Source organism: Bombus huntii, chromosome 15, assembly GCF_024542735.1.
Source record: "Bombus huntii isolate Logan2020A chromosome 15, iyBomHunt1.1, whole genome shotgun sequence".
NCBI classification, from domain to species: Eukaryota; Metazoa; Arthropoda; class Insecta; order Hymenoptera; family Apidae; genus Bombus; species Bombus huntii.
Genome location: NC_066252.1, coordinates 10,624,144 through 10,641,286, shown reverse-complemented (window position 1 = coordinate 10,641,286; position 17,143 = coordinate 10,624,144). Strand labels below are relative to the sequence as shown.

Genomic DNA, 17,143 nt, shown 5'->3' with positions numbered 1-17,143 from the left:
ATACAAAATAGTGCACTATAAAAAATACAATCGTTTCATTTTCGCGTGAATTTTTATCATATGAACTGTTCGATCATTTATTCAATTATACATAGATTGGTCATTCAGACAAACGAAATTCTACCGTGAATATAGTAAAAATAAATAAATTACACGTAGATATTTGTATAAATTATCCGTTTATTCGCGATAACGTTGATTCATTAATTAAATTTAATTAAAACCTAATTCTACATTCTATCCGATATTAATGTATCTATGTATTAAAGAGATCACACGTCGGTATATTATTATGGTACAACACTGTACAAAACTAAAAACAACGATATAGGTATGGCCTTCACGGCTGAATTATTCCTAAATTCAGTGGTGAATTAAGCGTAAGCATTTTCATTTGGGGCTGAAATATCGTGGCATGGTTATTCGTAGTACAGCCTTTTGCAACAGCTCAAGCCACTAGGTATAACCTGAAATGGTCCATGAAAAATGTCACGTAACTGATTATAATAAGTTTACAAATGTGAAATAGGATTTTGGATGAAATTATCTATTATCGGAATTATTACACAGGGTATCGTTGATTATCGGTGAGGAGAGAATCCTTTTATATCTCGTTGCGAGTTACGAAACGTTTGTTTTTCAATGTAACTCGATTTTAAAATACCTAGTTTAAACCTAAGTTTCGTGTAAGAGTGACTTCAATTTAGATACAAATATGAATATAAATTAGCTGAATTAATTTCATTTCAACGATCAAGTTAATTCTATTCTTATTGGTTTTGATTCTTTCGCACAATAGACAGACAGCTTCAAACTTGCCAAGTCAGAAGAAAAAAGGAAAAGAAAGCAGTGAAAAGACAAAATATAACGGAATATTAAAAATCATAGCAAAGTGAACATACGAAATTCCCCTTTCCACAAAAATAAAAGAAATTTGCAAGAACCACAAAAAAGCATTAAAAATCACAGAGAAAGCAAACGTTTCGTATGCATCCACTAATTAATTATATAGTAAACTAATTATATGCTAAAAAAATTGCATAGTTTGCGTTATTATTTCAATTATAAGAAATGGATAAACGAAAAAAAAAAAAAAAAGAAAAACTAGGGGGAATGAGCCCTGATATCAAACATTCACAACAGGTACTTAATTTACCTGGATGTGGTTGGACACGCCGTAGTAAGGGAAGATGCCACCAAGGATATAACGGTAGTATCCGTTGTGCCTAATACGATATTCACCAGCTTTGATGTCCTCCGGGACCTGCCACGTAATGGTCACTTGACTGGAACCGAGAACCATCGACGTCCTCTGCCACTGGAACCTGTACGGATGATACAGCAACCAAACGGAGGGAGAAATATCGTTATTATTCGCCTGTCTGATGGTCAGAGCCTGATACTCTTGGCTGATCGATACTCTTATCCTCCCCCTTTGTCATTTTTCGCACCGATTTTTCCGGCTATCATTGATTTATGGGGGACCTCCTATGTTTTTTTTTTTTTTGTTATACGAAATGTTTCAAAATAGTGCGTTACTTTCTTTGAATTATTTACGATATAATTGTGCTTCTATATAGTTAAAAATTTCTCATACCGGAGGAAAAAATATGAGAACGCTTTACTTTAATTTTATGCCAAAGATTTTTGTTGACGTATTAAAATTCCTTTCGTTCTCCGGAAGGAGAGCGGGATTAGAACGTAAAAATTCGAAGATCGCGGCGGAGCTAACTTTTTCCTAGTATTGCATGAGAAAGATTTAATATAAGATTTGAAAAGAGAAATTTCAAAGTGGTCGAGGTTTGCGGCTGAGGTAACTATCTAGGACAATCGGTGAAGTTTAGCGACTTAGGTACTGATTTTTAATACGTTGCCTTAGTTAAGAATGCTTCAAATCGATCGTGCGGATACTTATGCAAGTTCACATTTTCGCGAATACAATTTAAAAAATAGAACTAAATAGAATTTTTTGTGTTTCGTGTGTTCCGCGTATCTTTACATCATTAAATCTGCTATATAAACGCGTGAAAATTCTCAGTCTACTAACGACTAACGTTTAATAATCTGAGTAGTTCAGAGACTATATCGATTGACTACATAAACAAAAACATAAAGAAAAGTTGCGATTGAAAATATTATCTTTTAAAATTAATCTTGAAATTTGCGATTATTTACGCTATCGCTACTGTAATAAACTTTATAGAAACGAGTCATTCATTTTTTCAAAAATGAAATGTTAAATCGAGAAACTTGTAAAAAGTGGAAATTGACCAATTCGTCTTCTGCGAGATTCGTTTGTTCTTATCTTACGTATTGTGTAGGATATTGAGTCTTTCATAGTATAGGACGAGAAAGTTATTGTACTATTGATTTCACATCATCAATATTATTACATGTCACGTAACTGCTAAAATTTATTGCCTATAAATAAGTGAAAGCACGTTTACTGTCTAACATACAGAGAATCTTAACGATAAAAGAGTCATCATTTTCCAAGATATTCCTCCTGAATTCTTTTTCATTTTGATACATGTATACTCTCTTTTTAACACCCTATACAATATAGCTGTATACTAACAATGAAACGATGAATTAAATATAACGTCTACATGTACCTAATACAAAATAAAACTACGCTAAAGTAGATATGGCCTGTATTTTATTCCAAATCGAAGCGATCAAGTGCTGCATTCATCAGAGACCGCTAAATTTCTTATGAATTAAATCAATTAATTTAATTAGAAAATTTCTTGTTTTTGGTAAAAAATATTTTATGATTCTTTGGTTAAAATGTAACGTATTTGTTTAAAATCCGCATAAAAATCCGCAGCCTAGTTATAAATTTTCGTATTTGTCAGTTCGAGGATTTAAAATGAAAATCGATGAAAATATATACATACTTAGTCTCCCAACTGGCATCAGTAGCAACTGGCACCCATATCTCATCGTCACTTAGCCTCTCGATCGTCAGATACGACCTCTCTGTCATCAGGTTGTTACGTGGGTGGCCAGCAACCTGGTGAAAATAAGACCAGATTTATGAGACGTAATATTCACAGAATTCCTTACCACGTATCTGTTCCTTTTTCTCCATGAATAATAAGCTTATGGAATTTGTCAACGCCCTAGCAGATACAATATACACAATATATGAAAACAGTATTTATTTTGTAGATAAATAATTAAATTAGACTTATTACGAGTGATCTTTAAATTTAGAACGTTATAAAATGTGGATCCTAACGTAACAAATATAAAATATATTAATGTACAAAATCAACAAACAAGGTATATGATAGTAACAAAATTAGATCGTTTGCAGCGTCCTACACTGAAGATTGTAGAAGTTAAAAGAGTTAGGAATACCAATTTTTAGAGTTCAAGATTTGAACTCACAAAGTTTTATCTTTTATTTGAGTACTCCGAGTTGTAAAAGTTTTCAATTTGAAGCTTATTCTAACAAAAATTGTTTTTACTATCTACTAAGTCATTTGCAATCAATCTCCCTTATTCAGTTCATGAGCAGATGTACTATAGGTGCAATCTTTTGTTCAGAGTAACACGCAATGTGTTCCTCCTTAGTTTTTAGCTACAAATATGATAGTGTCTTTAGATGTTTTGGAAAAGATGGGATAAGTCCAGCACGTGATGTCCGTTGAGTTTCCATATCTGGACGCTCTTGTCTGGAAAATTAATAGCGTGGAAATTCGGGTCAATTGCAAATCTGTTTATATGCCTATTTGCTGCCAAATCTTTCTTTCAATTTTCCCTTTCAAAGTTTGCGTTCCAAGCTTATGACGGAGTATTTCGTTCGTGTCATTTTAACGAAATTAGTATCGATACTTAGTATACTTACGAATACCGCACTGACGATATCGCCTGGTTTGGCGAGTTTCGGCGGTTGTTTAATACAGTCACCGAAATTTTTGCCCCATTTTGGGGTGTCGAAGAGAACAGGAGTGACGAACGTGAGAAGATTCTTTTTTCTTAGATCCAGAGGAGTTGGACCAGGATCTACATCCTTTTTCTGAGATCATATCGAAACTAGCGTTATTAAATAGTTTGTATATAAGCTAAATTCATTTAAATAAAATTTATAACATTTTTTGGGGGGGGGGGGGAGGAAGATTTTTACGGTGTACTTACAAGAATGGCGGATGTGACGAGTTCTTGGTATTGTTTTAAGTAAATGGTTAGGGTATGGGGCCCAAATATCGTGGACGCACCTTCGTATCTTTGGATCTAAAAGATTAAACAAAGAAATCGTTGGCAAATCTTAAATTATAATGTTTCAATAAATTTCTATAATAAATTTTTATACCAGTTGACTTTCTATTAATTTAGATATATATTTAACAAAAACTTTTCTATTCAATTTTATTTATCACGAAGCAAGAAAAATTATAGAAAGGTAAAGATTCTAATGTAAGCTTAAATATCGTTCAACATTTTGATGCAACGTTTCATCCCTGAAGAGTACTCGTAAATTATACTATTTCATGCCAATATTCACCGCTTCGAATCTAATCCTCCATGTAATAATTCCTTTTTATTCGAATCTATTTATCATAAATGACACGGATATTTGTTACGAGCGTAAACGGTTTTAAATTAGAAATTGTAAGATCTACAAATTATTAAATATCGATGGCATAAGAGATAGAAGATTATTCTAAAAACACCGGAAGGAAACGATAAGGATGATCTACGAGTTACTTGATATTCCTCCGGCGTAGTGATGTAATCGCTGTAAGTATTGCAGAGGCCGGCGACTATAACGGACGTTTCGTCGTCGGACGCATCGTTCATGACCGTTTTGATAGCCTCTCGCAATCTTCTTCCGGACATTGTTGTGAATTCTCCTGGTACGCCAGCGATGACAACGTTACCGATCAACGCGACCTGCGTCGCTACGATTTTCGGTTGCCAGTCGTACGGAATACGCATCTGAAGGTTGTTCAAATCATTCAGAAATTAAACAGACGAACTTGGAGATCTTGAAAGTTTAGAATCGTCGAACGACAAAGAAATAAGATTTATCGATGTATAGGGTGAGGCACGTAACTGCAATCACTTCGGTCACTGTATAAGCAATACTTTTAATGGAAAATGTTTCAGATAAAGTTGGATGGTTTGGTTGGGCACATGGTTTTATAGGTGGATATTAGAGGCTAAACGAAGATCATGTTTGTTTCTTCAAATGGAATTATGTATTCTTTTTTACATATGTCAATTCTTCGGAATATTCTACGTGAAAAAATATTATGATACAATGTTAAAAAGTTCAACTTTGGAAAGAACAGTGTCCGATTGGAACTTAACGAACGATAAATTAATTTCTTTGGTATTTTACAAATCGCGGCGACAATTTTTGTTTTTAATTTCACGATCTTTAGAAATTTATTTAAAAAGGAGTTTCGTATTCGAATAAGGATCATTTTTTTACCTAAACGCCGTAACACTATCTCGTAATAATATTCTTCGACACATATTTAAACTTACGCGTCCAGTGGCAAGTAGAATTGGCTTTGCACCGTGACATTTCACATCGTCGGTCGTAGGGGCTGCCAAGAGGTTTCTGACTGCATTCCACATGGGATTCGCGGTGGTTGTGCCTTGTTCGAACGAGAAAGACCCAGGGCCATCGATCGTTCCCGCCGCAAAACTGTATCCCATCGCTGGTTCACATCCACGAACCTATCGTAATATTCCATAACTCGTAAATAACGTTCAAAAAATCGTTCAAGCCTGTGAACTCTGATGCAGTTGCTACGCTAAAAATATGCATCTTTATTTTCGGGGAAACAAAGACGAAGGAGATACGTAATGATTGTTTTCAAAAAAACCACGACGAACAAGAATTCCATTCAGAGTTTCAATTGTATTAATTGACCTTGATTGTTGACCTTAATTGACCCTGAACCCTGAAGACTGAACGAAGGTTCTTAAAGGCTGAAAATTATCATTTTTCAAAGTCCTTCTACCGTGTTACAAATTATTTAACATTATATCGTGGATGAATAGAATAGATTGTGTATGTCTATGTAAACTTACGTTTTTGCAAAGATAATTAAAGGTCTGAAACATCTACTTTATCAGACTTGATAATATTCGTACGGATACACAGTGTTCTACCGTTACGAACAAAATTTGTCTTTCGAGAAATTTCCCTTTTATGACGAAAGCTCAAGAAATTTAACACAGAATGATGAGATTTAAAGTAAATGTATCTTATCGTCTTCTGAGAATATATTAATTTTGCGGAGATTTCATTTTAACAAGAAACAGTGTCCTCACAGGGTGTGCAACAAGGTTTCGTAGATTATTGTCCAAACATAGAAATCCTCGAGTACAGATACTTTTTCATTTTTTCCAAAAAAAAAAAAAAGAAGAAGAAGAGAGAAAAGGAAGAACAAATGAGATTTAGTAAAACTCTAAAATAAAGGGAAGAAGAAGAAAACTACTCACAGTTTCGGTTCTCTTGGTGGTTTCATTGTAGTATTCTGCCGTCTGTTCCACCATATTCACGTAGCGATGCACCACACGGAGGGGTCCGATCACTTCCTTGGCGTCCCCGTACTGCCATAAACGCTGCAATCACCAGGCAACGGAACACGATTATAGAATCGCGATACGAGCAACAAGTAACGCAACACAACGCAATGTGTACAGGCCAAACACGCATGAAACGTATCCGCCTCGCTGGCTACGAACTGTTCTCCCGTTTCTGCTTTTATTATGCTAATACCCGTTTCTCGAAACCGACCCTTCGCTCGACGCGTCACGGCTAAAGAGCATGCGAATGTACGTTAATTACGAGCCTAACGTTTTCTTCTCTGTTTTCTACGTCTCATCGTTTGTTCGATGAAAACAGTCAATAACGTAATTTGAATTACAATTCTCCGGTGAACGGCAAAAGTATGCTAATATTTTCAACATCGCCGTCTTTTGCTTGTGATTTTAACGATAGGACAAGTTAATTTCGCTTCTTTCCCGCTCTTCTACCAAATGAACTCATTATGAAAATTTCAAAAGCAATTCAAAGAAACTAGAAATTCCCGATAATCAAACCCCCAATAATTAAAATCTCCCATAACCGATATTTACAAATATCAAAATTGTCACTGTCCAATTCGTTGTCAGATGCTACAGGTTCCTCTACCTAATCCAACATAGTGGCATCGTGTCCCTTCATCCTCCTGTCTAACGATTCTCTCCCCTGAAAATCCACTCTCCCTTTCGATCCTGACTCCCTTCTAAGTTCCACTATATCCGCCGATTCCATGCACGTCGTGTTGTTCTGGGATCGATATCTGGGATCTCATCTTCGTGCACACGCAACCTTGTCTTCCGCCACTTTCCCTCGATCAGGCAACGTAAAACCTAACACTACGTTCTACGCTAGTGCAATGTTGCGCGCGTGTACACGCGGTCAAGAACACGAAGGACCAAGGAAGTTTATTGGTTGATGGACGCCGATTCGCGCCATTGACGAACCAATGGCGAGGAAATGGCCGATGATTAATGTCAAGGAATTATATGGTTTCGTTTGATTTCGTCTGATAGAGATCTTCGAGCAGAAATTTCGGATTTCGCTGCCTGCGTTTGATTACACTTTTGGCTTGGAAATTGAATTGATAAATGATCTGAACTGTTTGTAGTTGGTATATTTTTCTGCTGGTACTACTCAGCAATCGAATTGATTTTATTAACCGAATCGAACGAATTTATTGGGCTATATGGGAATGTACATACGTCTGGAACTATTTTTGAGCGATGGATGCGTGCCGTGTAAAGAAAGCCGTGTAGAAAGAAGTCACGAAACGATCGTTTTGCAAGAAGGATAAAACTCGCGCTAAACTAAGGTAAATAATAGAAAATGTAATTTCAAGACACGCAAGGCCATTTTTTCAAGATTCCTGATTCAAAATATTAAAGTAGACTTGAATTTATAAGTATTTAGTAATTATATTGCATAGTTGACATTAGTAGCTGTATTGATTTTTCAAGGTTTTCTAATTTTCTTATTATATAGTAGACGCAAAAGATATAATGAAATTCATCTCGAATATGGACTAATCTAGTCATTATATGTTCTTACGAGACAGAATTTCGCCTTTTCTCTCTTGAGATAACTAATTTAAAATCATATTTTATTACTTGTTTATTATTCATATAAAGATATCTCGCTCAAATGTCGCAAAAACAAGTATTAAAAAATGTACTGAATATTAAAATGTATTTTAATTTAAAATTACTGTAATTTCTTACTATAATTTATACTTGATCTACCTTCTAATGTAAAAATTATGTAGATAATGTCACCGATAATTAGAAGAAACATTAATCTACGCATTATCAAGGAAAAATAAAACTCTGTTAAGAATTTATTTAAGAAGAGCTATATGATAATTTGATTTTTTTAGCGGCTTTCGATCAAAGATACGCCGTTCTTTAATCGATTAAAAAATCCACGACGCGAGGCTTGCATGCTTCCAAGTATTGAGAATATCAGTTTGAGTGAAAATATTTATATACGCTATAGCAAAATTTCCCAAAACAACATCTTTGTCGAATTAAATCGTGTTACTTTATTCTTTGTTGTGCATTTGAGAAAAGATCATTCGAAGAGGATGAAAATTCATGCTTGATGAAATGGAAACAACTATTGCGATAAGAATGTTGCAAGATTTTCCCGAAGGAAACTTTTTGTATTTGTATTAGTATGGACGGTATCACAGATATCTATTTTGCTCGTGATTGATCCCAACTTGTTTTATTTGTAAATTACACCATATTTTCCGTTCTATCGACATAAGATAATCCATATAATTGTTATTGAAATTTCAGCAGGAAGTGAAACTGGATTTTCAGTTCAGCATTCACTCTACGAAGCAATAGCGTAACATTTCAGGATAGACTCATTATCGAATAACTTAATAATCAAGCAGTGTGTAATTAAACAACAACAGACACGCGTAATGAAAATTTTCATTTGCATTCTATTGAAAATTCTCATCGTATTCGTATTTCGTAGTCAAAGAAAATATTTATCTTATCGAGAAATAATTAATCGTTCCAGCCGATATTTTTTATACGCATACATACACATTCACTGAAACGCTAGGTGCGTAATGAAGTGGGAGCATAGGAGGCCTTACGTTCACACGCGTTACAGTTGCACTATACTTGAATGACTTGAGCCTTCTTACGATCGACATTGAACCATTTACCGTGTTTTCTACTATAAGAGTCGTATAAGGATGTTACGCTATATGAACAGTTATGTTTCTTGGAAAAACGTCGCGAGTATTTCATTCGAGTACGACGAATCCTTGAAGGCGGAAGAGTTCCGTTTCTAATTTGTAATTATAACTAGTGAAGCGTGAAGGAAATATCGAATTGTTATCGAAGGATGAAACGTAGATAGGAATACAAAAACTGAGAAGTGTGAAAGCATTATAAATGTATGGAATAGGATGAATTCTTTTCGAATTCGATATATCACATTTGAAATTAAAAATTTGAAATCTGAAATACGAAGTTTTTAAATCTTCAGTCTTTGAAGTTGAAGCTTTGTATAAAATTTAAGCGTTAGAGATTTTGCAACCTTAGATTTTTAAGCCGATGACTTTCTAACTAAAGATTTTGAAATTAAGGGTTTTTTAATTCGAAACTTTGCGATCGTTAGGCGTTTAGAAAATAAAAAATATGGAGCTTTTCCGTTTCTCTCAATCTCAATCCAAAAAGTCTCGAATCCAACGTCCGAAAACAGCAATTTTTCATTCGTTTCAACCACAAAGATACTATTACCAAGCTCTAATTTCACAACCGTTCTAAATCCAAATCGATCAATCCCTTCTTTGCTGTCTTGAGATTAGTATACAACGGTGCTCTGGCAACGGAAAATTTGTATTTCAATTTTCACAGACTTAGACTAGAGCAACAGGTATTTTTTAACGCCTTTCGCTATGAATAAACGTGTGAGAAGGTAAGACAGTAGCGTGATTCGCGAGTTCGTGGAAAGGAAAAAAGTCTCGGTCTCTCGAGGAAGGAACGACGACATCGTCCTTGCGAGCGTCGAGCGTGAATCGTGTATCTCGTGATTCGTAAAGGGTGTGGCGGTTTCTGGGAAGGATCACACAGGAGCACCATGCGAGCTGACCTCGTTAGACTGCTAGTTTCCCACCGCTTGTCGAATCTACGTCTCGTGTGTGATCTCGAAATTGTTTTCATGATGTATCGCGTGATCCGTAATCTTTGCAACCATGTTCACGTTTAAACATATTAACTACATAGTATATACTGAATATATACTTCTACTTGCAAGTATTTTTTTATATTTACTTGTTCCGAATGCGAATAACCATTATGGATGATCAACATGTTTTTTTAACTACACCAAATAAAAATTAAATTTCCGTCATCGATGATGGAAATATTCGTAACCAAAATAAAATTTTCGTCGTCGATAACGATCGCTGGTAATCAAAAAGATTTTAATCGTTCATAATCGTTGTTCGTAACGACATTATTTTAATTAAAGACATTAAATTTTAAGATTTGTCTTACGTCGAATCTTCGTGATGTGAACGTCTACGCTATAATCATTTGCGTATCGCGTCGTTCCAATTTTGGATTTCAATACCTTCGTAATCCTCTGTTACGCCTTCACCATCAAATTAATGGCGCAGAAGAATAATGGAGTTGATAGGAAATGGAACTAGTACGCTTCCTGTTGTTTTCTGTTTGCACGTTTGCGAAGAGACTATGCCGTGGTCGCGAATATATTTATGCGAAAGAACACTCGAATCCAAAGTCAACCAAAGTTAACTTATGTCATCGTGTTAAGTTATGTTATCACGAACATGTTACAAATACACAAGTAATACTGGAATATGTAAATAACAATTTAACATATATTTTTTCATAACACTCTTTACGAAATTGATTCTTCCATGGACAACTGTCTTTACGAGCTCTATACGAGAGATTAATTTCTGTTTCAATATAAAATTTCTATCTGGTTGCTTAACTTCCATTTGGTATAAATTTACAAAAATTTGCAACTTGTACCACGTTACAATAATCCCCAGTTCCAATTTGGGTCACTCTAATCCTTACATATACCGATGATTGTAAATGACCTAAGTCGTGTATTTTTCCTTCCCAGATATTTAAAGTTTCGCTTTCGACGCATGGACCGAATTCTCTTTAACGCCGCAACGACCAACTCAATCCAACGGTACAATTTCTACTACTTTGCAAAGATGGTTCCAGATTATTGTAATTAATTTTGTAGTTAATTTTTGACAGGCCACTTTTTATAATCGCCGGAACATATGTGTTCTTAACTGGAATTAATTCAAGTAAATAATAACGAAACACAGTTTTAACGTTCTTGTTGCGCAACTTGTTCGATTGCCGATTGGGCGTTGTCGAGCCACGAAGACACGAAGACACGAAGACACGAAGAGACGCGAAGCCGAAAGGAGAGGTAGGGAGAAAAAATGGAACGAGCAAAGAGCCGGCATAGAGATCCACGTGTTTACACGTTCCTGTTCCCACGTCTGTTGAGACAGCACTTTGCAATCGTCTACTATCTCACCTTATTATTCTGTTTATCTATAATCTCCAGAGACACGATTCTGCTTCCGCGGATGAAAATCCTTCGCCCGCGAAATAGCTTTGCACGATGACGTTTTCCTAACGTTTGGTCGTTACCTTATCTACTGATAAGGAAGGTTGTTATCGCATCGTGGAATACGCATTGATCGATGCACGCGTTCCTCGGTATTAGAAATTTTTATTCTCACGCTGTTACGTATTTGTATTTCTAATGATTTGAATGGCAACTTCGTGTGTCATACGTAACTTGTATTAGTTGATTGGAAGTATTGATTATTCAAAGGATTCAAAGGATTTTTAATGTAAAATGTTGCGAGCACAATACATTGCATTTAAACTTCTTTACGGTTGTTTAAACAGTAGGTTTTAGCGTGAAATATTACTAACGTAATATTATATATTATTTTGGTGAATTAGGTAGGAAGAATCGAATTTGCGTAAAAGCTTCATGCTGTCCTCTACGTGATCTTTGTTCGTTTATTCAGGATGTTGATTATTCAAGGGATCAATATCTCTGAATGTAAAATGTACTATGATTATTACTCAAAATTGTATACTTAGCTGTGCAGTCGATTTTTTTTTTGAACGATTGAAATTTCATTTAGATACACGTAGATATATGATATAACGTTTCTTTATTCGATATTTTTTGACAATTTTACGGCTACTCGCAGGTTTCTCGTAACGAAAATGTAGCGAAATCGTTTGTGGTATATATCGAAAAAATACAGTTTGATATAGTCGAGCCTCGTTACAGTTACATTAACGAAATCACGAAATGTTTCACATAATATACATAATGTGCTCATAAAAAGTTTCCACGTTCTTCACCGACTAAAATCCGAAAACTTTCAAAAACCTGGAGGATGGACATAACGTAGATTAAACGATAATCAAAAGATTACGTAGACGTGTGGCGAAAGGGGGCCATAGTTGCGCAAATTAACCGACAAAACTGAGAAACGAGATCGCGAGCCGGCAACGCGTGACTCGATAAACCGATTTTGCAACGTACGAATTTACGAGCAATTTTGTGGACGCTCGTAAGCTTCTCGTAACTTCCGGATGATTCACCATCCAATTTGCAAACATTATAATTTTGAGGGAAGATGAAAGAAATAGACGAATTTAATGCTCGTGAACGTCGCTTTCCTTTCTTTTTTTTTTCTTTTTTTCTTGTTATTTCCTTGTTGCAGAAAATAATGTGCAATTTTGCTTTAACAATAGAGTATTATTCCTTCGTCGCGATAGGTGAAGTTTAACACAGATGAAAAAATTGTAGTCGCCAATGACTCAGGAAGAATCACTCTTTTAGAATTGTGTTTTTATTGCAAAGAGTGACGTATAACGTGTATGAATAGTTGTTTTCAAGCAATTAGTTTTCCCTAACAACAACGATCATTAGTTCTTCGACACTGACTCCTTTAAGAGGGTAAAAAATTATCCCTTGTCACGATTCATGATTAGTACGAATAAAAAAAAGTTCAGTCACTAATCTCACAAGAAAATCATTCTTCTAAGATTGTATGTTCAGCGTAAAAAGCGATATAATAATATTTATTTCAGACGTTTACTAACTTCGATGTTAGCCATAAAAACAACAGGTTAGCTGTTCGACGGTGTGCCACTCCTTTGAGAGCGTAAGAAAAAATTAAGAAGCGGAGGAAAACGTGGAAAAAGAAATCGAAAATAGGAGCTTCCTCGTAAGTTACGACACGGTTATTCAACCAAATAGGTTTCACTCTCGTTCGCTCTGGAACACGCGGTGTGAAATCCAAATGCGATCGCGTCAACTATTCCAAGTTCCGTTTCCATCGCTCTACTACTCTGGAATGACAAGCGTTGTACCTGCTCTTTGCTCTCCGACGAGCAAATTTTGTTTCAGGAAGAAGAATTCGCACGACGATACTCTGTACCTTCTTTTTAACTTGCTTACTGTGTTACGCGTTACGAAACAGCAATCCGATGCGACGTAATGTCTTCTAATCTAACATCGTCGATCTTCCCTCTTTCATCCAGCGAACAAAATGCTCGTTTACATACGGTAGGGCGTATGTGCCGACGAAAGTTCAATGGACTCCTTTGCCTCGGCTTGCTCGAGTTTTATGGGAGCAATTTGTGCGACCCTGTATAATTTAGAAATTTTTCTTATCGAGTAAACTTTATATTTCGACAGATACGTTCGGTTTTTGAAACCAGTCAATTGCTAGTTGAACAATAAGTTGCTTTTTTAACGAACCCTTTGAAAACTCCAAAATACCTGCAATTACAAACAATATGCAGCGAGCAACGCTAGACCACAGCGTGTTTATAATTCCTCAAAACTAGGGCTACATGGAGTATCTGTTTGGAATAATCTTTTCCTATCGAAGATTCTGAAGTTTATTTATTAAAATCCGGGGCACTGTGTGTGCCTGTACGTCAAATAGCAATTAGGTTCGCTGTAAGCCAAACGCGGTCTCGTTCGAGCAAGCGCCTAACTCCTGTAAACGCTGGGTGCATCGGGGTGTGCCAAGGATACGCCGAGACATTTCTTCCCCACGTTTCGTCGAGTTCTCACACGATTGTATTGAAATGTCGCTCGTAAACAATGAGTTGCATCACAACGGTGACCAATCGACGGTGGTGCGAAGTGCCGGAGGAGCGCAAAGAATTAGGGGGAAGCAATGGAGAATGATTACTAACCTTCCGTCTGTCGGATTACGAAACAAAACACGTACTTCGTTCTAATCGAAACTTCGTTTACGTATATGTGAAATCTTTACGAGATGTATTTTTAAGAAACGTTCAGAAGGCATTTTAAAATGAAACTCAATGTCGCTTCCTGTTAGTACAACCATTGTAAACTGGAACTGTATGTTTCGCCATCGTGTGCGTCGTTTCGATGGACAAAATACAAATTTTTTGTGGACACTGGCTGTGATATGGATGGGATTCGTGGTTATCGATTTGTTTGTCTCAAAATTTGTCCTATTTATATTTTTCGTATATCTTTGCATAATAATCAGTGTTCGTTAATCCTAAAAAAAAAAAGCAGTGTACTTTATTATTACGTAAGTATTAATTCTTCGTTGCATAGACTACGCAGCACGATAATTTCTCAAATAATAAGGGTAGTAGAAAAATGAAACACTATGCGTAGGTGTGAACTTAATAAGAAGCTACTGAGCGAAGCAGAGAGGAGATTGCTGGTAACATTGTTATTTACGATATCAGGCGAGAGGTCGTCAACTCACAGACGACAGGTTAGTAGTTTAGGTCCACGGTTGTACTAATCGAATTACGCTGTAATTTACTGTGTAATTTAATTACGTTATACTTCAATTACGTAGTGAGTCAAGACGAAGCGATTAAAACAACGTAAATTACATAATTCAAACTTTTCAGCTGATTTAATTGCTAATTACTGTAATCACGAGTGTAATTGAATTATAACGTAAGTGGAATATGGTGTAATTGAATTACTTTGTAATTATAATTCACGGAATAATTCAATTGTAATTCTCTACAACACTGTCTAAGGTTAATTCATAAAATCTTCTGGTCGTTCCGGTATACACTAAACGATGATGACTCATTCACTCGGATCTTTTCAAACTTTTATAGATCTCCATATTACGACATTATCTTATCTTTTTCACGCTCTTTTCGAATTTCCGACTCGTAGAATTTTCTTTTTTACGCTATTACCTATACAATTTCCAATCGGTACAACTGACCTTAAATTCCTTAACTTCGGTTGTATTAGACGATTCACTCAACGTTCCATAAAACTACTTTATCCTTAAAAACTGCAAACTCTAAATACGAAACAACGAATTGTCCTAGAGGAGCTGTCCAAACTGGGATATTCTTAATCTTAAAACTTTTCAAAGTATCGTACTGCTAACATTTGTTCTGACGCACTGTCCACCGTTCTGTTAGCCTCTCTATTTCGTCGAAACTCATAAAATACTGACTGCAATAGTCGTGTCAGTATGCGTTATGAAAGCGTTTACGTAATTTTCCCCTGTTTACTTTACCTCGATAATATTTCGAGGATAGTAGACAAACGCGTTATTGGAGAAATTTCTCTAAATGAGAAGAAAGTAAAACTTTGTTGTTTCTTCGGTGAACAAACTTCGCAAGAAATATAGTAGTTATCTAAAGGGATTTTCTTTTGTAGTATTCGCGTTTCACGTTGCACTTTGCCTGGATCCTTTCGACAGCTACATTATACTAAAGTTTCGGTAGGTTACCAGCGACCCACGCGTAGCATTGCTCTCCCCATAATGGTACTTTGAATATTGCATGAATATTTATCTTACGATATATCCCAGTTGCAAACTATTTCGTGATATCGCGACTAATCCCAGGAATGAGAATTGAGACTTTCCTTAACACGTTGATTGCCACGCGATAGCCATAGGCGACTCACGCCGATTCTGCTATTAAATTTTGTAAAACGATTAAAATCAGATAAATTTCATAGACTAGACAATTTTCAACGATGTGAATTCTTCGTGTAACATTGACAAAAGGGATGTGCGAAGATACGATGTAATATTTTTCGGTAATCGGCTGTCGTGGTGTGACGTATTTGTATCTAGCGTAGTGACATAGGCAAAATAATAAAATTCGCGTGACGGTGAACGCGCTAACGATACTACAGCTTTAAATTCTTGCTAATTTATGAAAATGCAATATCTTATATATGCAACAATCAATCTTAAACAGTCAGAAAATCGAAAACATTTGTTCCGTATTAAAGCGTCGCACGAAACGACCATTTGGCGCGTGATCTTTTTCAAGAAAACGGGAAACTTGTGCAGGAAGTAAGGAACTCGGTCGTATCTCGTATCAGAAATCGCTGTAGGCCGGAAATTGGCCGCGAAAAGCGGTTACGATGGAATCATGGGAGTGGACGATCTTTTTCCGCAATAGTTCTTCTGCCATTTGGAGTTTGTTCGTCATACTAAACAGCGTGGCAACGTGAACGCGGTGGCAAACGTGAAAACCGTGGCAGGGCACTAACGACGTGTGTGTGTTTGCTTCAACATTACGGTCACGAACCAACCTTTCACGATTTAACGGCTGTTAGAATTGTAACAAACAGGGAGGACGAGTTCCCGAGCCTTTTTCCAGCTCCGAAACTGTCGCTGGACTCATTTGCAATCGGAAATAACCGCTTTCACATTTTTGTTGAACGTTACGTGACAGATATTAAATAAATCTCTGCGGTGGGGATATTGAATGGGAGATTTTCTAATTTGGAAATGGTCCAGCGCGGAGAAAAGTGCCGTGAAACAATTATATATTTAATTACATAATGATTCAAACGTTCCCAGTTCACAGTTTCACAGTTCTTTTATATATATGAGATTAATCCGAAGCAGCGCTTCTTCAAATTTCTTCATTCGCGATTTTATTATTATTAAAGATACAAATAAAACATTAATCGACGATAAATCAAAGAAGTTTAGTTTCGAACAATTCTTTGTGATTTTAATAATAAAATACCGAATTTCAGTCTCGA

At 35.9% G+C, this 17,143-nt stretch overlaps 1 protein-coding gene across 7 annotated transcripts in view; it reads right to left on the bottom strand.

Moving 5' to 3' along the window:
* Positions 1-160: 160 nt before the first annotated feature.
* LOC126874103 (neutral ceramidase) overlaps positions 161-17,143 on the bottom strand; it is a 139,257-nt gene continuing 122,274 nt past the window's right edge. For all 7 annotated transcript variants that reach the window (XM_050635747.1, XM_050635749.1, XM_050635748.1 and 4 more), the window contains 8 exons: positions 6,469-6,591; positions 5,503-5,697; positions 4,717-4,947; positions 4,147-4,242; positions 3,857-4,027; positions 2,901-3,016; positions 1,157-1,325; positions 161-467 (listed from right to left, as the gene is read on the bottom strand). In XM_050635747.1, the coding sequence (XP_050491704.1) occupies positions 420-467; positions 1,157-1,325; positions 2,901-3,016; positions 3,857-4,027; positions 4,147-4,242; positions 4,717-4,947; positions 5,503-5,697; positions 6,469-6,591 (1,149 nt within the window). In that variant the 3' untranslated portion in view covers positions 161-419. The remainder of the gene's footprint in view (positions 468-1,156; positions 1,326-2,900; positions 3,017-3,856; positions 4,028-4,146; positions 4,243-4,716; positions 4,948-5,502; positions 5,698-6,468; positions 6,592-17,143) is intronic.